Source organism: Cucurbita maxima, unplaced genomic scaffold (assembly GCF_002738345.1).
Source record: "Cucurbita maxima cultivar Rimu unplaced genomic scaffold, Cmax_1.0 Cma_Scf00016, whole genome shotgun sequence".
NCBI classification, from domain to species: Eukaryota; Viridiplantae; Streptophyta; class Magnoliopsida; order Cucurbitales; family Cucurbitaceae; genus Cucurbita; species Cucurbita maxima.
In genome coordinates this window covers 105,103-128,094 of record NW_019272032.1, presented here as the reverse complement: position 1 = coordinate 128,094, position 22,992 = coordinate 105,103, and the positions used below count along the sequence as shown (strand labels likewise).

The 22,992-nt window shown below is 36.4% G+C and overlaps 6 protein-coding genes across 8 annotated transcripts; 1 reads left to right on the top strand and 5 right to left on the bottom strand.

Moving 5' to 3' along the window:
- Positions 1-2,310: 2,310 nt before the first annotated feature.
- LOC111490958 (lysine-rich arabinogalactan protein 18-like) lies at positions 2,311-8,153 on the top strand. Its single transcript, XM_023139630.1, has 2 exons — positions 2,311-2,930; positions 8,041-8,153. The coding sequence occupies exon 1, from the start codon at positions 2,407-2,409 to the stop codon at positions 2,911-2,913; it is 507 nt and encodes a 168-aa protein (XP_022995398.1). The 5' UTR covers positions 2,311-2,406; the 3' UTR covers positions 2,914-2,930; positions 8,041-8,153.
- On the bottom strand, positions 3,603-5,934 carry LOC111490956 (probable E3 ubiquitin-protein ligase MARCH10). Of its 2 annotated transcripts, none has more exons than XM_023139629.1 (7): positions 5,792-5,934; positions 5,534-5,696; positions 5,101-5,422; positions 4,840-4,912; positions 4,674-4,770; positions 4,369-4,446; positions 3,603-4,107 (listed from the first exon to the last, which is right to left on the bottom strand). In XM_023139629.1, exons 1-7 carry the CDS (start codon positions 5,909-5,911, stop codon positions 4,055-4,057), a joined length of 906 nt encoding a protein of 301 aa, XP_022995397.1. In that variant the 5' UTR covers positions 5,912-5,934; the 3' UTR covers positions 3,603-4,054. The 2 variants fall into 2 exon arrangements, with proteins under 2 accessions (XP_022995397.1, XP_022995396.1); XM_023139628.1 differs by having other exon boundaries at positions 3,603-4,109; positions 5,101-5,398.
- Positions 5,909-6,479, bottom strand: LOC111490959. The gene is made up of 2 exons (XM_023139631.1): positions 6,349-6,479; positions 5,909-6,264 (listed from the first exon to the last, which is right to left on the bottom strand). Exons 1-2 carry the CDS (start codon positions 6,451-6,453, stop codon positions 5,923-5,925), a joined length of 447 nt encoding a protein of 148 aa, XP_022995399.1. The 5' UTR covers positions 6,454-6,479; the 3' UTR covers positions 5,909-5,922.
- On the bottom strand, positions 7,905-12,570 carry LOC111490955 (zinc finger CCCH domain-containing protein 24). Its single transcript, XM_023139627.1, has 14 exons — positions 11,835-12,570; positions 11,295-11,387; positions 10,902-11,207; positions 10,727-10,799; positions 10,438-10,570; positions 10,205-10,358; positions 10,016-10,099; positions 9,776-9,898; positions 9,492-9,662; positions 9,284-9,418; positions 9,099-9,194; positions 8,537-8,920; positions 8,402-8,445; positions 7,905-8,303 (listed from the first exon to the last, which is right to left on the bottom strand). The coding sequence occupies exons 1-14, from the start codon at positions 12,405-12,407 to the stop codon at positions 8,057-8,059; spliced, it is 2,616 nt and encodes an 871-aa protein (XP_022995395.1). The 5' UTR covers positions 12,408-12,570; the 3' UTR covers positions 7,905-8,056.
- Positions 12,571-13,297: 727 nt separating this feature from the next.
- LOC111491235 (F-box/kelch-repeat protein At5g60570-like) lies at positions 13,298-15,614 on the bottom strand. Of its 2 annotated transcripts, none has more exons than XM_023140043.1 (2): positions 15,419-15,614; positions 13,298-15,190 (listed from the first exon to the last, which is right to left on the bottom strand). In XM_023140043.1, the coding sequence occupies exon 2, from the start codon at positions 14,741-14,743 to the stop codon at positions 13,613-13,615; it is 1,131 nt and encodes a 376-aa protein (XP_022995811.1). In that variant the 5' UTR covers positions 14,744-15,190; positions 15,419-15,614; the 3' UTR covers positions 13,298-13,612. The 2 variants fall into 2 exon arrangements, with proteins under 2 accessions (XP_022995811.1, XP_022995812.1); XM_023140044.1 differs by having other exon boundaries at positions 15,452-15,614.
- A 1,068-nt stretch (positions 15,615-16,682) lies between these two features.
- LOC111491318 (serine/threonine-protein kinase GRIK2-like) lies at positions 16,683-21,315 on the bottom strand. The gene is made up of 13 exons (XM_023140190.1): positions 20,793-21,315; positions 20,464-20,627; positions 19,880-20,261; positions 19,096-19,170; positions 18,966-19,010; positions 18,723-18,797; positions 18,255-18,342; positions 18,029-18,153; positions 17,726-17,821; positions 17,587-17,653; positions 17,387-17,502; positions 17,225-17,303; positions 16,683-17,141 (listed from the first exon to the last, which is right to left on the bottom strand). The coding sequence occupies exons 3-13, from the start codon at positions 20,195-20,197 to the stop codon at positions 16,957-16,959; spliced, it is 1,269 nt and encodes a 422-aa protein (XP_022995958.1). The 5' UTR covers positions 20,198-20,261; positions 20,464-20,627; positions 20,793-21,315; the 3' UTR covers positions 16,683-16,956.
- Between the last annotated feature and the right edge of the window lie 1,677 nt (positions 21,316-22,992).

Below are 22,992 nucleotides of genomic sequence, written 5' to 3'. Positions count from 1 at the left end.
GTATTAAATTATTTCAGTAGGTAAAGTCTAGCTGTTTCGTTACATAATTTGATTATTTACATTAGGGTTTTGAAATAATGTATGGTCTTCAAGAATATTCTTTTTGGGAATGCACCATTATTTGATGGTTGAGCCAAGATTGCGACAACTAATCTTCGGTCATGGGTGGTTGAGTTTGTTTTAGCTCGTTTTTATAGGACGCTCGACCTCCCTAACTTTGTTTGAGGATTCTTTGAAGATATTGATGATGATTAGATTTATTTATTATTAATAATTGTCTTTCTCCTGTGTTCTCCAGTATTCTCGCTACATCATTATTACTTCTAAAGAGATGTTTGTTTTTGTAGTACTACTGATCATATTCATTTGAATCAGTACCATAATGACAAAAAAAAAAACCCTAACACGTGTCAAAAAAAAAATAATGTAAAAATAGAGGGACTTGTAGGAAATCCTACCATATTTCATGTAGCTATTTGTTTTTGTTCTCGTAGGTCCCACTCGAAGGTTCGGGTCTCACTAATAAAGTTCACATTCTACCCTATAATTTTAGCCCACTTTAAACTAAATATTAAATTAAAAATTAGAGCGTTTGCTACGTAACTCGTTTCTCAAATCACAAATTTTGATCGAAGTTTAACGATTAAGATATCGGAATGTTAATCGTGTTCATATTTTTGTTATAGTATATATAAACTATATAGCACATAAAAAACCAATGTCACAACTTTAAAGCGGTGGAGGTTTCAAGATGACCTAAACATTCACGTGGAGGGGACGCTGCTAGGTCACTCCTCCATTGTCCCGTGGGGTCCACTCTTTTAGCCAGCTCACCACCAAACCCTCTGCTTGCTTAAGCTTTTTATTAAGCCTGAAATAAAACTTTAATAAATATCTAAAATTTTAGATTGAAAATTGAATTGTGTGTATATAGGACGGCAAATTTTAAATATTTAAAGAAATATTGAATACAATAATAATGTATTGTATATTTAATGATTTATTAAACAATAGAATTCAAAAAAATATTAATTATGTTTAAAATTTGGATATATACATTAGATATATATATATACACAATAAAATATTGATTTTATACATTAAATATAAAATGAAAAGACAAAATTATAAAGTCTTTGAAGTTGATTAAGGTCAGAATGTACCCATTGTAACATTCACTGGATCGGTTGCGTCCTTTGTATGTTAGGCCCACGTGGGCTGACCACTCTGGACAAAATGGACCGCCCCAGAACAAAGCCCAAACATCCAACACAACAATTTTCCTTATAGAAAATTTCGACATCCAATCCTTAAAAAAAGAAAAAAATTACAAATAAATTATAGTATTTGATGGTAAAAGTAAAATAAAACAAAGCAAAATAATGACACGGTCGTGGATGACTAGACATTTGTTGTCCCAATATATAATTAAATTTAAAAGGTACGTTAAAATCTTTACTTAAAAGTCAACTGGATACTTATTAAAAAACGTTTCAAAATCTCAAATTTTGTAAAATTGCACTTTATAGTCGGCGCACATTCCGAAAAAAGAGTCGAACATTCATGAGCCATTATTAAATCAAAACCAATAACCATTCATGTAGATCTTGCACGGTCGCTTGAAACATACTATCTCAAACCATTTATATATTGAGAAGCAGGTCGAAAAATGGTTGTCAAAAGCCAAAACTCGTGTCATTATAGATGATTTATTGCCTTCCTTGCTCGTGGCTAAGATAGAGAAGAGACATTGTTGGTCGACCAAACCAAGTATTCTCGTGGATAAGTTAAAAAAAATCCATAGTCATCACTATCAGTCCAAGATGTCATCTAACTAAACCTACTCGTTAACCAAGTTGTGCTGCCTTTGCCCGATTTCTAGAGGAAAAGTAAATATGCCAAAGCTTCCTTACCTTTTTTCCCTACCACCTATTTCAATTTCTAACTCAAAAAAAGAAAAATAATAATAATTTTGAACTATCATTTTTATTTTTTACTTTACTTTCTATTAAAAAAAAAATATAAAATATATTCTAACGAATTTAATAATATTTTATAAATAAAAATATAATATAAAATGTTTTTGGAATGAAATGTTTGAAATAAGTAATTATAAAATCACCGGCGCGTAATTCGAGTAATTATCTTTATCGTTCAGAGTTTGCCTTTTTGCTCTGCCAGCGCGGATCCAGGAGTACAATCACCAACTATTTTTTGTTTCAAGAATTCCTACGTGGCGTTTACTCATTGGCTTATTTGCCTCCCATTCCTCCTTAAAATTTCAACTGCTTTATACTGCTACTCATAATTCTCCATTTTTATTTTTCCCTCACCGACTTCTATTTCTTACTCGCATTCCATTTTCTGATTCTTAAATCTCCACAGATTCTTCTACTCTATACGAAAATGGCGAAATCCGTTGCTTTCTGTTGCCTTCTTTTGATGTTCGTTGCGGTGTTCATGGACGCCGCTTTCTCTTTGGAACAACCAGTGGAAGTTCCGCCTTCTCCATCTCCTGAATCTGCTGCAGATTCTCCTCCAGTGCCCTCCCCTACTCCATTTCCTCACGCTCCTGCTAGTTCTCCGGCGGAATCACCTTTAAAATCTCCTCCTGCGCCACCGCCCTCAGATCTCACTCCCAGTCCATCTCCCGCGCGTGTTCCATCTCCGTCTCCGGCTCCAGCCCCTTCACTGACTGCCGACAGTGATTTTCGTAACAGCATTGCTAATGGCGGTGGAGGAGAGACGGAAGCTTCCAAGGGCGGGATGAATGGCGGTAAGAAGGCTGGAATTGCAGTTGGAGTGATTGCTGCTGCGTGTTTTGTGGGAATAGGAGGAATCGTTTACAAGAAGCGCCAAGACAACATTCGCCGATCTCAGTTCGGGAATGCCGCTAGGTCATCGTTCCTATGAGGAACTAAGTGACGACGGTACGGAATTCTCCGCATTAGATGAAGATAGCCTTCTATTGATTAACTAGCATTATTATTTTAGTTTGATTACATAGTTTGGTAAAGTCATTGTTCTGGAGATTGTAGTCAACTCGTTTTACTGGCTAATTTTGAGTAGCAGTGTGATTATTTATCCATACGATAGTTCTTAGTTTCTTGCTTATTCAGTCGGCGTTGCCGCTTTCTCTGTCATTCCGTTTTGTTGCAAAAGTTTATTTTATCATACAATATATAATATATCTTCTGCCTGCCTCATTCATCGCTTGTTTAATTGCTTACAAATTTTTTGTAGTTCTGTGCTTGTAGATTTTACTTACTTATCAATGAGGATTCAATTTTCTCGACCTCCAGTTGTTTCTTTCATTTTTTTTTTTTATTTAAGAAACAAGCAGTCTTTTTTCCATTAATATCTTTCCTATTTCACATTGGAGAACCTGTGATTTAGTTTCACAAACTACTAAATAACATTAATTACTAGATTCCATCTTTTGTAGTTGCTAGCATACTTTTCTTTTAGCTCAAGCAATATGAGTTACACCTTGTGAAAGCGAAATCAAGCTCATCAATGGTTAGGTCTATTAAAACTGCAACTTTTTGTAATTAGGGAGACAATATTGACACAAACAGGGCAGGGTTTAACCTAGAAAAAGATCACAAGAAAGCCACATATGTATAATGGATTTGTTTAAGATTTGCAATGGATTAGATTCACTCTCTCATTCTCTTGTGTGTTCCTTATATATCCATCAACTTTTGCCAAATTGACAACTTTCAGAACCACGGCATAAAGTTTTACTTACATGGGAACTATGGTTCAGGGAAGTCACTACCTAGACTCAATTGTACATATAACAATGATAATGCTTAAAAAAAAAAGATAATTCACCTTGGCCAACACCGTCTCAATTCAGCTTCTGCTTAATGTTTCAACAACCGTGGGATGTTGTCGGGGTATGGCATGGTGCACTGAACTTATAGCTATAGATGATCGTATTGGTTGTGCTGTTCTCCGAGAGTTGTGGTGATGTTGTGCTGATGTAAGCCACCATCGTATTCTCCATCTTAAAAACTCAACAATAATTGAACTTCCACTCATAATGAGGTCAAACCCGGTTAATGTAGCCAGTATGATAGCCAAAACTGCTTGGATACCAACCTGTAAGTCATTCTAAAGCTCATCTCCAAGATAATAGGGGCAAGAAGTCTAAATTCAAAGCAGTATAGATAGAGGGGAGTGATGAAAATAACAATTGGTCTTATTTGTACAAAGCATCCGATTATTAGGTTTAGATTTCAGATTATGCCATTCAATAAGTGATCCAAAAGAATGGTAGCATGACTCCTACTATTCGCTCCCGGTTAACAAAGCTATGCAGTTAAAATTAAGAGGAAAAAAATAGATAGCTTTGGCTCTTACCAGTGTAAAATATGTGTGAGAAGAGAACCACCATAACAAACTGAACTGTTGCATATACCCATATGTATCTTCTCTTCACTACAGACAAAACTTCTGTTTAGGATTACTGAACTTTGTGTGTCAGGCTTGTTGAATAATCAGTGTAATGGAATGTAATAGACTAGCAAATATGAATTGAAAAGATGCTGCTTCATCATCAAATATGAATTGAAAAGATGCTGCTTCATCATCATTAGTAATCAGTCATTAGAGAGCTCTAATTAGATTAGAATGCTTATATTTTCTAATAGATCTTGTTAGCTTACCCATGGTCGAGGAGGTCATCGACGAGAACAGATCCAAAACGCAAGAAAATGGAAGTGAAATGGAAATTGCACTGGTGCCCATTTTTGCAACCTGCGTCTGAACATATTACAGAGGACATGACAAATGATGGATTTAAACTCAGAATTTCATGGTTTCTTGTCTTACCAGTAGTTGCTCAAGAAAGCAAAAGTAGGCAAGTATGCTAACAATCACAAGCACAGGAAACTCCTGCCACACCCTGATTTATTCAAATAGAATAGACATTAGTATGAATAGTCGAAGTTTAGCTCTTACTCTATTCTATGTTTTTTGGTATTCTTAATTGGACAAAACCAAGAGCAAACTCTACTTGAAACATTACACATGGTGGGATTAGATCAATAAGATTGAACACTTCAAAATCCATGAGAACAGATAGTTGCTGACCTATGGATATTGACATTGTCCTGCTGAGTTCTAGTTCCCCCAAATACTCGAGTTCGAATGCTCTGGACCTTTAACAAAGTTACAGGAAGGTTTAGGACCTCTTTCTTGCAAACTTCGCACGATGTATTTCCCTTGATACTAAACCATTTGATTGCACATTCTTGGTGAGCCAGAGCAAGTGCACCTTTGCAGCCACATTCCATCTTTAGAGTCTCACCTCCTTCACACAAGTCAACCATGCAAATTCTACAGACAGCCTCTTCTTCAGAGATGTCTTCGCCATTGCTTTCTTCATTTTCTGGACCATAAGATTGTGATGAGACTGACATCGCTCATTGTAGAAAACAAGCTTTAGTTCTCAAGATTGGATGTAAAAGAGTTAGTTACTGTTGTAATTAAATGGGAATAGACCAGTAAAGTTTGGTCGATTTACCTATTTCTATTGTTGTAGAAGTATTCAATGTCGTATCCCCTTCCTTTGGTCGTGGGGTCGAAGGAATTACTCGAAAAAATGAATCCGTCCTCCTTATGCTTCTACCCTTGTTATTGACTGGAAGAGAAAGGGAGCGTGATATCCGTTTCTGAGAGCCCCTTCTCTGCACAATAAAATTGCAATCTTTGTAAGGTAACCCTATGATAAATTCAACTAGGTCAGCTTCACCACTAAATAAAACTCAAAACTAGTGCTTGCTACTGATTCCTGTTCACTTCCCTTGCTTCCATCATGTGTAGATTCTGGATTTGAATGAGCTACAGGAGTTACAGGTAGTGACGAAGCTTGCTTCGACCTAGGCGTAAAGATCGTCCCCATCGACAACGGCCTTAAAGCTTGAGGAGGCTTTTCATGTGTCCGTGAAGATGAAGCCTCAGAAACAAGGCAGGACACCGCCTCAACATCCGTCGAACTTCGGTAAATGAAGCTAAGTTTTGGTAAGAAACTTTTAATGGATGGTTTGGGTCTTGACGAAGATGGCCCCGAAGATCCAGTAGGTATAGCATCATCTGAAGAGGTAGGTGTAACACAAAATTCACTTCCCTTGGTGTAGGACTAGATGATGGGGGCATTCTCTTTGCAACCAAGTCGGGTGTCCTAGAAGGTATCTCAAGCGAGAGATTTCGCCTCTTCCAATGGTTAACATGAGAGGTTCCTTCTGTTGTCCCAGCCTGAAAAAGACCACAAAATGACACAACACACTAACACTACTAAACAGCCATAAGATAGAAAGCATAAGATGGAACAGAAACAACCTTCTGGAGACGATCTGCACTTGGACTCACAACACTCATCTCCTCTGTTCCCATAAATCCAACAGAAACCCAGAAAGCAAAACCTGAAATGGAAGAGAATTGCATAGCAAATAAGGGAAAAAGGAAAGGGAATGATGGTGGCAATTGGTGGCCTACCTTAACATCTCCCCCACCATCCCCCACACCTCCACTCTGCTATTTTCTCAGCTGAAACCCTCCTTTCGAATCAGATTCTCTCTGATTTCTTTCTTTCTTTCTCACTCAAATTCCTCAACTGGATATCAGTTGAGATTCAACCTTTTCTTATGAAACAGCCTTTCAATGTTTTATTTCTTTCGTAGTGTGAAATGTTTGTTTTACTGTGTATTTTTGCTTTGTGAGTGTGTGACCTGTGAATTGGTTCAATTCTAAGTTAGAGAGAGACATGACTCGAAATATTTGTGCACCCAAAATGAAAGCTTGTTTTCAAACGTCATGATTGAGTTGACCTTTGTCCAATCAAACCCACTTACCATGCTGCCTCTCTGTTTCTTCCCTCTTCTATCTCCTTTTTATTGTTTTTTAAACTGTTCTATTATTAGAGTAATTTTGTACTTTTTTCGCTCCCATTCTCATAAAGATTTGCATTATCCTCCCCCAAAGAGAAACGTAGTCTCAGTCAATGATAAATGAGCTATTTTTGAGATGTTGGTCCCTGTAATTTTGTACTTCTCTGAATTAATGATAAGGAAAAAGAGTAGGTTTGATAAGAGTAAGTGGTCTTCACCTTTACAGATGATTTAATGTTTGATTTTTTAGGCTCTATTTGATATCAATTTTGTTTTTTATTTTCTATTTTTCAAAATTTGCTTTTACTTCAAAATATTGTGGTTGGTAATAAAATTGTGTATAGCTTTTTTTAGGAAGGAAATAATGATTTAAGTTGATTTTCTTTTATATAAAAAAAATTGTCACTCATCTCTCTTATGATTTGGCCAACCTTCCCCTAGATTTATGGATTTTCTTCAAGTCTTGATTTTACTATATTGTTGGTATTAACTTATCTTTGTTTCCAGTTCTCCAAAATTTGTTTCCTGTTCTTGATTTGTGGAAAGATTCTAAAAATTAATCCAAAACAGAGTTAGCTTACCAATTACTGGTTGGTTGTTTATGTTTGTTTTTGCAATCTTCATCTATCTCATATCTAATCTCTTCAATTATTTTAGTCTTTTAAGTCTTATTAGTGGAGGTATGAAAACCACTATTTTATCTTATCAAATCAACTTTTTTGTTTCTTTAATTTTCTTTTTCTGGCACCTTTTTCAGCTTCTCAGATATCCAATCTTCTTTCATCCTTTTTTTTTTTTTTGGTCATCAGTTCTTAAAAATCCTTATAATATCAGAAACAGTACCATTCAACAATATTGACATGGTAGTATATAAAAATAATATTTATAAAAAAAAAACTTGAAAAAAATATGTATAAAAAACTTTTTTAACAATATTCTAAAGCAACTAAACAAATAAACTTGGGTGGGTATTAGGTCTCACTTTATCAAAAGGATCTCAGGAAAACTCAAAACTGTGAGTTTTCTGATAGAATATATCCCAAAATTTATCAAATCGTCCTACATATTTGAACGAAGGGTTATCTGAATCCTCTAATAAATATTAGCGTAGATCTTTCAATGCAAACCTCTTCGAAGATGGCAGGCAGCATATTTGTTCATTACCTCTCCAGCAGCATCACCATCTCACAGTGGGGCGTATGAGGGAAAAGATCTACAGCCATTGCTTTTACAGGCCGAAAAGGCTCCGACATCGGCATCGACTTCACTCTGTGTCGAGCAAGACCAGCACTCCCCATATTTCTCCACCCACGGTTGTTCTTGTTTCCTTTCTCAGTTTTTTCAGATGACGGTGTACACAGCTCTATGGCATTAGCCATCAAACTTTCAGGGTTGCATGAAATGTAACTGCACAATACCCAAGTTGTATTAAGTATATATGTTCTAAAAAAGAAAAAAACAGAGAATAAATTGAAGTCCACAGAAGATATGGCCTTAGAACTTACACTAATCTCCTTAAATGCGCATGGGTTCTCAGGACCTTTGTCACCTGCATTATTTCCAAAATAGCCAACAATCACCAATTTGATGGAAACAGAAATCAGTAATTGAGAAAAGTACAGGAAAAAGAAGGCACTAACGATGGGATGAAGTCCACCACGAGGAGGATCTACAATAGCAACGACATTTTTGAACTGCTGTGCCAAACTAGTCCCACTTTCTGCTTTGCAGCCGTTGAGTTGGCTCCCTTTCTCTTGGCTAGCAATCTCTGAAGTCTCAAGTGCATTCGCATTGTTTTCAGGCATTCGCCCCACCACAGAATCTTGTTCGATGCCATCCGTTAAGGCGTTTCTTTCCTCAGTTGCAGGAACTTCATCATTTTTTTCAGAGGCACATGGAATTTCCTCACTTTTCTTGGAGGCACTTGAAGTTCCATCACTTGGATTAGTGTCACTTGAAATTTCACTTTCTTTCTCGGTTACATTTAGGTACTCTTTCAATAAAGATCCCACAACATCCTCCGCCTGTTCCCTCATTGACAAAAGGCAGAAAATGAATATAAAGTCAAGTATTTGGAGGTGTAATTCCTCTACAAAGTCTAGCATGGCTCAATCAGATAATTATAAGTTGGTTGCATAGCCTTTTTCAGTGCCAACATAGACAGGATGAAATCATGCTAATGATGAAAACTATAAGTCTCACCTTTGCACAAATGAATTTACAGTTATTTATCCCATTGATTTCAGCATTCCTCTGAGCATCAGACACTGCAGAAGCATTCATTTCAATACCAATAACCTGCAATATCGTTAGGGTGCGAAAAAGATCAATAATTTAGGAAAGCCAAAACGAATGAACTCCATGGGAAATGGCTTTTGGAATATTACCATACCGACACGATGAGCCAACGTCAGCCCAATTGTTCCAGTTCCACAGCAAATATCAAAAAGCAAGGTGTCAGGGCCTAACCCAGCCCAATCCCCAGCTAGTGAATACAGCTTCTCAGCAGCAAGTGTATTCACCTGGGGCAAAAAGATCTCTAGCATTAACAAAAAACCATCGTCCATTTTCACTGGAAGACTAATATGGTCATACCTGGAAAAAGGCGGTTGGAGATATGCAGAACTTAAGGTTGCTAATGTAATCATGAATTCTTGGTTCTACAACATCATTGGTAGCCTCCAGTTCAGAGCCATGGACATTTGGAATGGTTAGTGGCTGTAATGGAGTATCAGCAGGTGCTGCATTTGATATTCCTTGGTGATGCTGCAAAAGGAAAATAAAGTTTGACTAGAAAACTGAAAAGAGAAAACTTCAAAGAAGTGACTGATTTTAAGTTTTAGGAAAGAACTGAGTAACTCCAGAAAAGAAATTTATGCCTGAATGACTAAAGAAGTTAGTGGCAGTGATGGAGAATTTGCAACAGCTCCTTCAGCAAAAGCTTGAGCAAGTCTCTTGAATTCATTGGTCATTAGTTCACACTCAACACCTAAAGAGCAGACCTACACATGGAAGGACGACAAAAACAAATAATTGAAAACGCATAAAGATTGATCAGATCAAACATTATAATTTTCAGGTAAAAACTTTTGTTATGATTTATCAGATCGAACATTAACCTGAACGATGAGCATGACCTCACTGATTTTTGAATCAGAATTATCAGAATCGATCGACTTCCTTGGAGTCCGTCCTTCTCGAACCTTACATGGTTCAAGAATAGAGTTGTCAACAGAAAATAGTCTGGATGATTATCAGGTACAGAAATTATATTTCTTAAATCTTCTAGAACACCTCAAATCACTTACCGTCAATTGACGCCAAAACCCAATATTCTTAAATCTATTCCAAATTGGCAAGCTTGAAAGCTTCAGAAATTCCTGAAAGATTGATGCATATTTGCAAGAAAGTCTAGAAACATTGGGACAATTTTCAGGTTCTTCAACAGCTGTTACACCTTCCCTGTGCAATTTTTTAATCCATTACAAATCCTTCAAGGCCAACAAGCAAGCGTACAAATAAAAAATAATGTTGAATTGACCTGAAATTTCCCAACATAAACCCCACAGTTGGCTTGCCCTCCAAAGAGTATCCAACTGAAAATTCACACTTGTTACGGTATCCATCTATAATTGGTGATTTAAGAACACCCTCAAAATTGCATGGAAGACCACCTTGAAGGTACAAAAAACAACAGGATCATCAGTATGTGGTAAAAAGAAAACTAAAATGAAGAAGAATTGGGCATGAAAACTTGAATATCTGAATAAACAATCTAAACAATTAGGAGATAATACACTCTTTAAAAAGACCTTATATGAAGTAGGTACCTATATCCCTTGATTTTAATATCCAATCGGGAAGAGAAATGCCAGTAGGACAAGCTTTTCGGGCGTTCCTAGTCTGTCATTATAAATTGAATGGTCCAGCATCATATTCCACAAAAACTTAATTGTAATATGAAGTCAATGATGGATGAAAATTGTGAAGGATGAAAGCTCTTACAAGTTTTTTGAGAACCTGCGACAATGAATTCTTTTTATGATCCAACTGATCACTGTATGACATGTGAGCAAGGGGAGCCACCACTTCACGGGCACTTCTTACCTTAGAAACTGAATCATTAGGAACACAATTCCCGCCATTTATGTTATCATCATCTTCACCATCATTTGATGATAAAGAGACAGCAACCGAAGATTTAGAAATATTGTCACGATCCCTCGATGATTGAATTGTCTTATCAAATGATCTGGGAATCACGTCTGCAACCTTCAAATTCTTGTTGCCAATGGTTTTTCCATCTAACTCCTATTATTGCATCCAAAATTTGAAAAATCGTCCCAGTTCCTTCTAAATTCATAAATCGAAGAAGTTTAAGTTTGTAATAAGAGATACCTCAACAGCACTTTTCAGTTGTTCTGTACTTTCAAAATGAACAAAACCTACGGTCATTCCTTTCTTCTTCTTTGCGGATTGAAACTGAACACCCTGCAAAAAGAGGACATTGCAATGCCACGAGAAAACCAATGTATGAGATGCCATCCATAAACCACAAGAAGGAAAAATGAGCAAGAAAACAACAGCACGGAAATTCTTGAAATGAACCACAATTTTCATGCACTAGGCAGGTCCAATATATCTAAAAACTACCGTATAGTTAAGGGGAAATGTACAATGAAAAACCCATAAGGCCTATAAGCGGTAAGAACTTTTAAAACAGGACCATCATCAATCTTTAGAAGCTTTTTAGAAGGGGGCACAAGCCTGCCGTATAGTTAAGGAGAAATGTATAATGCAAAACCCATAAGGCAGTTTTTGTATTCATCGTCACTGTAAACCAATACTCGAATCCAAGATGTAAACGACCAGGTATACACGCTTTCTCCACGATCAACAAGATATAGGAAAACAGAAACAACAGAGAATTATACTAACCTGTTCCTTCAAGTAATCCCGAAGATGATCAGAAGTCCATTTTCTCGGCAAATGAACTAAGCATTTGCTAAGCCCATTATCCCTTCCGTCATTGCCGTCCTCATCGTCATCGTCTACAACAGCCTCCGTCATCATGACCTCCTCTTCCTTAACTTCCTCCTCCACTTTCATCACCTTCTTAGCCCGCTCCGATGTTGGATCCCACGAGTTATCAGGGCGTTTCCGTAGCTCCTCCTCGCCATGAGCGTAGCGACACGTACTTCCATGACTACACGACCCCGAATGACGCCTAAAGTAAGAGCATAAACTGGTTTTCCAAAGAGGATTCAGAGACGGATCCGGCTTCGGATTTGCAGTATCAGAATCTGTGTCTGTTCTCTTCCGCTTTTCCCCTGCAACGCTAGCTTCAGTGGATTGGCAATCAGATTGTTCCAGTAAACATTCAGCCGGTAGCGCATTAGTCTGTGGGAAGTTATCAGTATTGTCTTGGGCGTCCATCGACGTTTGGAGATGATCTTCGGAAGTTTCCAACGCTTCGGTTACAAGGGTTTCTTCAATTGAAGAGGCCGCCATTGGAGCTAATCAAAATTTCAGAAAATCAGTTCCTTCAGTTGCTCCTTTATGTTTGGTTCGTGAAGTTGCAGTGAAAGTAGTCTTCGCTCTTAGCTTCTCTCGTTTTGTTGTATTTTAGGGCAGTTTCTAATCAATAATCTGATTCGGTTATTCCGACGTGACGTTCCCGTTTTCCCGACTCGTCGAAATTTTCTCGCACACGTCTAATTATATATATATATATATATATATATATATCTAATTTCTTGCAAGTCCGTTTTTTAATACTAAATTACAATTTTAATCTTTGTTATTTATTATTAAAAACCATTTTTAAATTTTTTATCATACCCTAGACAATAATTCAAACATTTTACGCTATATGGACTATGTTCTAACTTTCTCCAACACTCTCTATGAACCAATTTTGTAAAATTCGATCTCTAAAATTTTTCACAAAATTAAATATTATATGATTTGCTTATACCGAAAAATAGCTAAAATTAGTGATATATAAAGCAAGAATCTTGAACATTTATAAGAGAATACAAGGTTTTAAATTTTCGAACTTCTTCTAATGCTTGAATGGAGGCTATTACCAATGGGTTTAGACTTGATCGGTCTAAACTTTAGGTTAACGAAAACCCAAACTTTATCTATTAACAACGGGTTTTCGTTTAGCCTGATCAGTCCAAACTTCAGGTTAACGAAAACCCGAACCAAATCTATTTGATAATTAGACTCGACAGTCAGTAAATATGAGGCGTGCTAAGAGAAAAGAAGAGTAAACAAGATAGGGCAAGAAGGCATTCATTCAATCCAAAAGCACTGTTGATGGAAAGTCAGAAGCACAATTAAATGCCTTTGGGTAGAGAGAATTGTGTGTAAAATGATGATCAGAAACAGAAAAGTACTTAAAATTCAGAAACAACTGTAACTAGAAACGAGTTTTCACATAAAATGTTTGCCTACAACAAACAAAGATTGGGCAATTTTACCTGTTCTTGACAAATCAGAAAGCAGCAGCAGCATAATATATTGAGTAAAAAGCCAAAGAAAGCGCAGAGTGAAACTATGCAAACATTTATTAGCTACAGTTATCAGAAGAACAACAACAAGACCACTGAAGAAGAATGAGAAGAAGAAGAAGAAGAAGAAGAAAGAAAGAAAACCAACCCAAAAAGTAGGCTCTGTCAAATCAGAGAGTTTTAAATGATTCTTCAACTTCAACACCCCATAACTGCACAGTTGTAGACAAAAACCCCAACATGTTCCTTCCCTCCTACTATCTTCCAATCCAAACTTCCATTATTAACTCCCGACTTTGGACACCAAGAGCTCAGCACAATACATTCTCCTTCTGGCCCTCTTTGTCCCCCCACAACCAGAAGCTTTTCCCCACACGCTTTGAAAGCAAGCCCCCATCCATTCGAAGAATCCGCCCTCACCGGCAGTCTCCCCAACACATTCCATGTCTTCCCCACTTTCTCATACTTCATTACCATGTTCGTTAAATGCTCCACTGCATATAATTCATTCTCCACAACTGCAACGAGCGGGGGAGCCTGAGCTCCTTGGTTCACGTACGGATACATCCCTTCGATTTTCCTCCATTTCCTCTTCTTTAAATCATACTCCTCTCCACATGTTAGAGATACTGTAGGACTTGACATCCCTCCAATCACGTAGAATTTCCCATCCATGAAGAATCCCGAACAGGACCGACGTGGGACGTGCATGTCGGGCAACATTTCCCACCGACCCTTGGATGAGTCGTATAGTTCGGCTGATTTTAGAACGTTTCCCTTTTTATCACTCCCACCTGCTACAATGGCTATTGAACCAAGGCTGCCAGACCCAAATAAACAACGAGGCTGGTTCATTCCTCGACATTTTACCCAACAATGAGGAAAAAACGCATATTTCCATATAGCGAAATCATAAAACTCCCTACCGAAAACCAATAACTCGCTACCTACTGCTAAGGACTCCTTATCAGCATGGTTGAAACACTCATCACAAGGCATCTTAGGCAATGCCATCCATTTATTTCTATCAGGATCAAAAGCCTCCCACTCTTTTAAATCACAAACCAGATATACCCAATACTCCACATTCTCTACCTTCTTCCTCAGTTCAGTCAAGGCACCACTTCTAATCTGCTTGTTAAACCTTGAGTTAACACATGATAGAGAAGCATAATCCGACCTTCGTACGTACGCAAAGCAATTCATTGCTACATCATCATTGAGCCCTGGGAGAAGTGAATCATTTGATATACGCCGACGCTGTGAACCATCAACCGTTCTTTCTATCAAATCTACATTCGAAACATAACTTACTTCTTCATCCTCCATCTCCTCCAATAAGGTATTACAACAAACTTTGTTTGTCAAAGTCAGCAAAAATTTATATAATCAAAACAAAAGAATCAACAAGCTATACCGATAAATAGCACCAATCTTAAAATGTAATACGCTGGCGGCCTCTGATTATCCTCCCAATACCCAGGGAACAAATTCCGATCCTTGAAAGCAGCAACCAGTAAACACTTATTTCCTTCTCCCATTAATTTAATGAAACAGTGTGTGAATATGTGAAGAATCTATACTCAGAATATTCCATTTATACGATATTCGTGATAATACGCGCTCGAAGTTATACCAATTAGAGAAATCCTCGCAGTCCTCGCAAACAGATTAAGAAAACGAATACGCCAAACCCTCGAAAATTCAGTAGTAATAAAATCACCAATAACCTCCACGAACGATCCCAATTTCTCTCCGGCAGCCAAATAGAACGATCTGGAATTTTTTTAAAGAGAGATTAGCTAGAAATCGCAAACCAAGGATGAAATTAATTCGTACAGGAGAAGACAGATAACAATCATAAAAGACTCCGGAGTTCTATAACCTTAGGGATTAAAAGCCTAGTGCATGTAAATGGATCGAAATCAAAAGAAAGAGGAAGAAGGGAAATTAATTAAGCAGATTAAAAGGAAGAGAATTGAAAGGGAAAAAGGAAATCCAGACCTGGATTTGGGGAAAGTAAGAGGGATCAATTACTTGAGTCTCGGATGAACGCGGTTGCCTGAAATAGTTGCCGACGAACATGTCGGAAGGAAAGCTGGGGAAAAAGGAAGAAAAAGGAAGAAAGAAGAAGCAGAGTGGAGTCAGCCTTCGCAAACGAAAACAGCGGTACCAGATCAAATGGGTGGGGCGGCCCCGTGTTGTGCAAATGTGTTGTAATTTATAATTTATCTATATATATAAAGAGAGTGGAAATTATATAAATAATAATAATAATAATAATGGTAAATTATCTCAGATATCCCCGTACTTCTGGGTATTTGTACTTTCACCCCCCCTCTTTTCCTATTTTGCATCATGGTTTGGTCTTTTTCTTTTTCTTTTTCTTTCTATTTTCATTTTTACACTTAAATTAACTAATTTAATTATGTTACGTTTTTAATTTATAATTAAATTACTATTTTTAATTTTTGTCAAACATAAATTTATAACATATTTTGCTAAACCAAACATTATAATGTCTTAAATTTGTTACAATTTTAAAGTTTTAATTTTGTTTCTATACGTTTTAAAATCTCTTAAAATACCCTTCACATTAATTACGAGAATTAAAATAATAGTGGGTTGACAAAAAATTTTAATTTCTGAAACTCTAAGCAATACATAAAATCCTTCAAAAACAAGGAATGAAAAAAAAAAAAATAGAAAAAACAAATAAATAAATTAATGCAAGAGCCCAAATCCATATTTTTAAAATGCATTCTAGGGAGAAAAAAAATAATATCTACTAGTTGTGGGTTTAGACGGTTACCAATGATATCAAACCCAAATAATAGATTGTGTGCTAACTAGGACCCTGAAACTCCGTAGGATGGATTGTGTACCATATTTAACTCTGTAGGATGGATTGTGTACCATATTTGTTAGTTGTAGGCTTAGGCTATGACAAAGGGTATCAGAGCCAAACAACGTACAGTGTCAGCAAGGACGCTGGGACTCCAAGAAATGCGGATTGTAAAATCAGAATAATGACAATATGTATGACCAAAACAAACCATATCTGAAAGTGGCGAATCTGGACGGTTACTGTAACAAAGTTGACACGTTTTCACATTTCGAGTTAGGGAATTATAATAAATGAAATTATATTTTGAGAAAGTAAAAAAAAACAGAAAATATAATATTTGATAATCAGTACTTGAAAAAGGATGGTACAATTGGGGGTAGGGGGGCAGACCCCCTAACCCCATGATTGAGAATTGGAGAGTACATTAATTTGTAGGGTTTTAATGCAAAAAGGTAAAAGAATCTAAAAGAAATATGTAAGTACACAAAAGGGTCACCTTCTTCACTACAACAAATTGTACTTATTTCTCTCTTGTGAAAAGTCTTAAAAACCAACCCCATGGTTTCCCCTTGCCCATCAAATTGCACAACACCCATGAAGAAGACTATAATAAAATTATGGTCAAGAGCTATATAGGGAGGCACATAGAACACCTAATCCATCTACATTTCAATTTACACAACAAATCCACACTCTAAATGGACGAATTACGTGAACCCACGTCAAAATCCTCGTATTTACTCCCGTTTTCTTCTGGTTCTAAGTTTGATTGTTTGGACTTGCGCTTGCACCAGCATAGATATTGTGGGATTGGACCTTCGTCTCCGATCACCCAGCTATGCTTTGCAATGGCGTCGAGTGTCATTCTCTGGCTCGGGTCTGCAAGAAGAGGCTTTTAAGTATTCAACGGGGGCGAGTTTTCTGACTGTGGGACGAAAAATCTTGGAGATAGAAGACAGTACCTTTACATAGAATTCCTTCCAGTAGATCCCTCAACTGGGGATTCATATCATCCGGCAGCAGTAATGGATTATTGACAATCTGGAGAAGAAATATATTGTCCCATTTAGCATCAAAATGCATCTAATGAAAGCGATAATACCACAAATAAACACTTTCCCCACTTTATCATAGGTGTCTTGCAGTGTCTCCCCAAGAAATGGATATCGACCGAGTATCATACAGTACAGAGTCACCCCGACTGCCCATGTGTCGGCTACTTTTCCATGATAAGTAATACCTAAAAACAGAGAGAGTTAACCATTGAGATATGTCGACCATAACCCAACCTTACTAAGCATCAAAACGAATATAATCGTTAGACCTAAACAGCATTCCGGTGCTGTAAAAACAGGAGTCCCAGGAGAACGGCGAAGCTCGTCATTTTCGTCCTGCAAATGAAAAATGAATATTACCCTTACAGGTATCTCAATGTGAAGAGATGAAGGAAGTCCTTTGATTACCTCAAAAACCTGGCTAACACTGAAGTCCCCTATCTTCACTGTACCGTCGCGAGTTATCAACAAATTATCAGGTTTGATGTCACCATGCACTATATTCTGCAAACAATCAGCGTATATGCAATCAAGTGGTGACCCTATTTTTCACTAAGACTCCGCAATATTTCAGCGACGCCCAGAGCAGATAACATAGGATAATGCAAACTGAGATCAACATGCAGTTTCTACTTATTGAACAAGAGGCGAACACTTCGCCTGGAAGGTAAATGAAAAAATAAGCTACTGTGATCAAAATCTGGAACATACATGAGCATGAAGATACATCAGCCCTGAGACGATATCACGTAAGTATTTCCGAGCAGTATTTTCGTCTAGACCACATGGTGGATCAGAACCCTCACAAGCCCATTTGCCTTCCACATATTCAAGAACTAAAACAAAGAATGACTGCTCACGTAAAGGTTATATTCGAGCAAAAGTACTTTTGAAGATTCGAGCAATTCCATAAAGAAAAAGAAAGATGCCATAATACCCATATAAAAGCGATCGTCATCTGGATCATCTATCACTTCAAACAGATTTACTATGTTTGGATGTTTCAACATTTTCATGATTAAAACCTGTAAAAAAGAAGATTCTTAATTCACAACTCAGCAACGTTGATCCTAAGAGAATGAGAAAATATGCACATACAACAAAGCTTAGCCAAAGAGTCGTAGAAGGAAACGTGTGTCAATGAGAAAGAACTCAAGCATACACTACATGCAAATAAGTGTTCATTTTTTTCTGTTAGTAAGACATGCAAACAAGAGTTGAACATTCATATCCAATAAAAATTTTAAGATACAACACACCATTTGACAAATCTAGTCACCTTAGCGGTTCATGCCAAAAAGACTATATCATTAACTACGAAAAGACACTTGTTTAATATGCATAGCAATCAAACATCGAAATGAACCGTGGTGTCTGGGGCAACTAATTGAAACTTTCCCATTACCTCCCGAAGAACATCAGTCATAGCTGTCTCTGAAGGAGCAACTCGCAGCTTCGACAAATGAGACTTGTGAAATGCCTACATGTATGTATGACAGCAATTTTATTTTCAAGAACCTCTTGATATCTCAGCCCTCCAGCAAACATTGAAGTGACAGAAAAAACATCGGGACATGGTATAATCTCCCCACTGCCAAATTATTTCAAGTGCATAAACCGAAGCTAAAAGAGATTTCAGAAAGAACACCTTAATTGCATAGTATTTTCCATCAACACGACTTCGATATAGAACCTGTATACATATGAAGAGGAAAAGGCTTAATTAATAATATCAATGGAGAAAATATGATAAAATGATGTTATCAGAGAATGCTTACCACTTTCCCATAACTACCAGAACCAATCTTACACTCACGAACATATTCATTGACCGTCTTGTTTCCATTTTCATCCTGAACACATCAAGCAACTAATGAAGATTAACATCAAACAACCAATTAGAGGTAATTATTGGGCTGACATTTTCAATAAGACAGGTTCATAGCTTCATAAAAACTGGGGGGAACGGAGAGACGTTGAATCTATTCCAATAATTTAATTCAAGGAGCCATGTTAAAATAATAAACTCAAAAGAAAATGTGCTTTGTGTGTTTTATCAATAAACTGTAAACGATCCAAGTACTTCTCTAGCTGGCGATACTCAAAACCAAAAGTCAGTCCGGTTTCACTCCATACTTCAATGACCAGACTAATCGTTTTCGAAAGAAAAAAGCCGCTTACTGGACGTTCTACAATAATGAAAAGACGCTTCTGAAATTACAAGAAGCAAAAGGTCATCAACACAGAACAGTACAATAAGTTTCCCTCCATCTGCGAGCAATAGAAGATATTCAAAGCTACAGTTCAGCTTATGATTTCCCTTCTATAGTCAAACATAACCAAACTACATCCAGGCATTGTTCCAGAGCAAAGTCTATAGGAACAAAATATAAACATTTCTGTGCTAAAACCTGTTCAGGAAGGTCAAAATTCTTCTTAAAACATATTCAGCAATAACTCTTAGAATATCAATAAGTCCATATCCAAATTAACAGCCTTATAAGTTGCAAAGTTCAAATTTTAATTCACATAACTTAAGGACATATTAATTACTACATTCACCTCTGAACGAATAACTGTGTTTGTCTCCTTGACAGGAAAGTGCCGGCAAATCAAACCGTTCTGCGTTCTATGCCGCAAAATCTCTTCTGAATTTTTGACACGGCAATGCGTGTCAGTTTCTTCTTCATGTGTAGTACTGGCCATATCATCTTGAGACGAGCAGCTTTCTTCATCTTCCATATCTTCACCCAACAAAAAATCCTCAGAAAGGCGGTTGAAGCCAGAAGCAGGTCTCAGCAATCTTTTGGGTTTTTTTGTAAACCCGAAGCAACCACAACAGCCCATCATTTTGGCTATAGAGAAACCTTTTTTGTACATGAGATCCTGAAAACCTCAAATTTGAAGTAGTTATTGAAATTATCAGCAACAAAACAACCCTATCCTGCAAAGAGAAAAGAGAAAAATGGCCTCGAATTCAGTAGATTATAATCCATAGACGACTCACGAAATGAAGGAGAGTCTATCATGCACCAAAACTATATGAATTAAAAGCTGTTCAGAATTATTGAACTACTGAAATGGGATAAAGAAAAAACAAAAAATTTTGGAAGCGCATTATTCCAGCTTTGAGATATGAACTGTACCTGATTTAAAAAGCGAAGAAGGGCCAGCAAGCCCGTGTCCGGTATGCTATTCCAACGGATGCCATTCGGCCCGATGAAAGAAACAGCTGGTAGTAGGGAAGGGGTTGCAATTCAGACCTAACATCGTCTTATATGGGCAACCAGTGCAGGCTTGAATCCCAAACCTTTACACGTTGACCATTTACATAATTAGAAAACATAGGTAAGGGTAAAAAGGAAAAAATAAAATAAAATAAAATTAAATTAAATTAACTGCAAACGTCATCAAGCACAACAACAAATTCAAAGCTACACCCATATAATTGTAGTAGAAAATCCAAAACCCTTACCTCCTTAATCAAATAAGCTGTTAAAAAGAAGACTGTCAAGCCAAAAACCCCAAGGGCATCCCCTTTTCAAATTCAGCAATCCCAGAGGCTCGCGATAAGTACTGGGACGAAATTCAAACGCCCCAGATGAACTAATTAGCGAAATCAAGCACAAGTAATAGAAGAACAAGGTAGAATCGCCCAGAGGAGGGATGATTTCAATCGAAACCCTAGCGATCGAGGAGTTAAGAGATGAAATTAAAACCCTGGGGTTAATGGGGAAGGAGACGATGTGGGGGAATCGAGAGTGTGAAATGGAGTTGGGTGACAGATTATTGAATTGGGGGAATTTACAGGGAAATGGAGAAAGGGTATAATGGAATTGAGACAGAGTGGGAGGAATTTGGTATGCTGTTTAAAATAGGAAAAGACCTAACAGAGAAGACGCGTCCGACGACGACGACGACGACGACGACGACGAGAAACAGGTCCAGACAAGCGGGACAGATGATTTCCCTTCCTCCATCAACGTCCAAAAACCCCAAGCTTTTAACTATTTTCAGTTGCTGTTTAACTCTAAATTCTTAAATTTAAATTTTAGGTTTAATAAGTTTATTAATTTGTAAGATATTTGTTAATTTTTTTAGTTTAATTTTCGTTAAAAATATATAGACTAAATTAACCTTATTATTTTATTTAAAAAAAATTCTTAAAATTTTCACAAATACCCTTAAAACTTTAAAAACAAATTATTAATATCCTTTTAATTTGAAAAAAAAAAAAAAAAAAAAACTCTAACCATTATTATTATGATTAAAAAATACCATAAAAATTTAAATTATCACCTTAAAAAATTTCCGTCAATATATTGACAAAATTCATATATCGTTCCTAGATTATTTTTCTTTTAATGTTATTTTTTTAGAGTTGATTAATATTTTTTAAATATTGTACTAGGATAAGACTGAGATTATTTTTGAAGTTGGTAAAATAGTTATTAATTAAAGAGTACTCATTTAAAATTAGTCTTGAAAGTATTGTTTTAAATTTTTTTAAAAGATTAAGAGTATTGTTTTTAGTATTTTTTGAAAACTCAATCATATTATTAAAACTTAAAAATTTGTGAATATTTTTAAATCTAAAATTCAAATAATATTTTGAATAAACATATCCTACAGGTGGACAAAATTGAAAATATTTCTAAATTATAATTTAACCGTATGTCATTTATTCCAATTGAATTTTAGATCGTATTGAAAATTATTTCAAAAGGTCAAGATTTCCCGCTTAATTTTATCCAAAAGTAAATAGTTATAATAAGTGGTTTAAATATTTTAAAATTTGTATAATTTATTTGTTAAAATTTTAAAATATTAAACACGTATAAGATATCAAACAAAAAATATTAATGACAAGCGTGAAACTCAATTTTAATAGTTTATAATTGGCTTTATTTTTCATGAATTTGAAATTCATGTCCTCTCTTCACTTTTACTTCATTGTAAACAAACAAGATATTTGTCTGGTTTTTGTTTTTATGTTTTACTGTTTTTGGACAGGAAATTAACCCTCCATTAAAAAAAAAACACTTTATTTGTTATTATTATTATTATTTTTTTTTTGAAAGTGGTTTAAAACTAGGAAGGTAAAAACTTATACCATAAATTCTTATATTTCATTATCTGATTTTTGGTCAATTTTTTTAACTAAAAAAAGATTATTCAATTTTATTGAATTTCATTATCTTTTTAAAACTCTACCTTAACTGTGATCAAATGGGTGGGGCACCAGAGGAATTTCATTATCTTTTTATTATTTTGTTTTATGGTAGGGTTGGAAAAATAAAAAGAAAAAAAAAATAGTTTTCCATAAATTTAAAATTTAAAGGTATCCCACATTGCTAGATTTGATATTAAAGGTAATCTTTATAGGTTGGCATTGCGTCACATGCAACCGCCGAGCTTGGTAATGTGAGCTTGTAACTCAATTGGGGGCATTAAAGTGGTTGGAGGTTGGCTTCAGCCCATTGGGTATAGGGTCCATGGGGCGAATTTCTGGCCTGTCCGTTCTAAGTATGGAGTTGGGCCGTTGTGCTTGGGCGAAGGCCCATGGGCAGCATCCTTTAGAGGATGGAGGAAACCGCGTGAGGCTGGCTTCACAGAGCAGCGTAACCTCCCTCTCCTGTCGGTGGAAGGGTAGCGGGCCGGTTCTCTATGGCCCA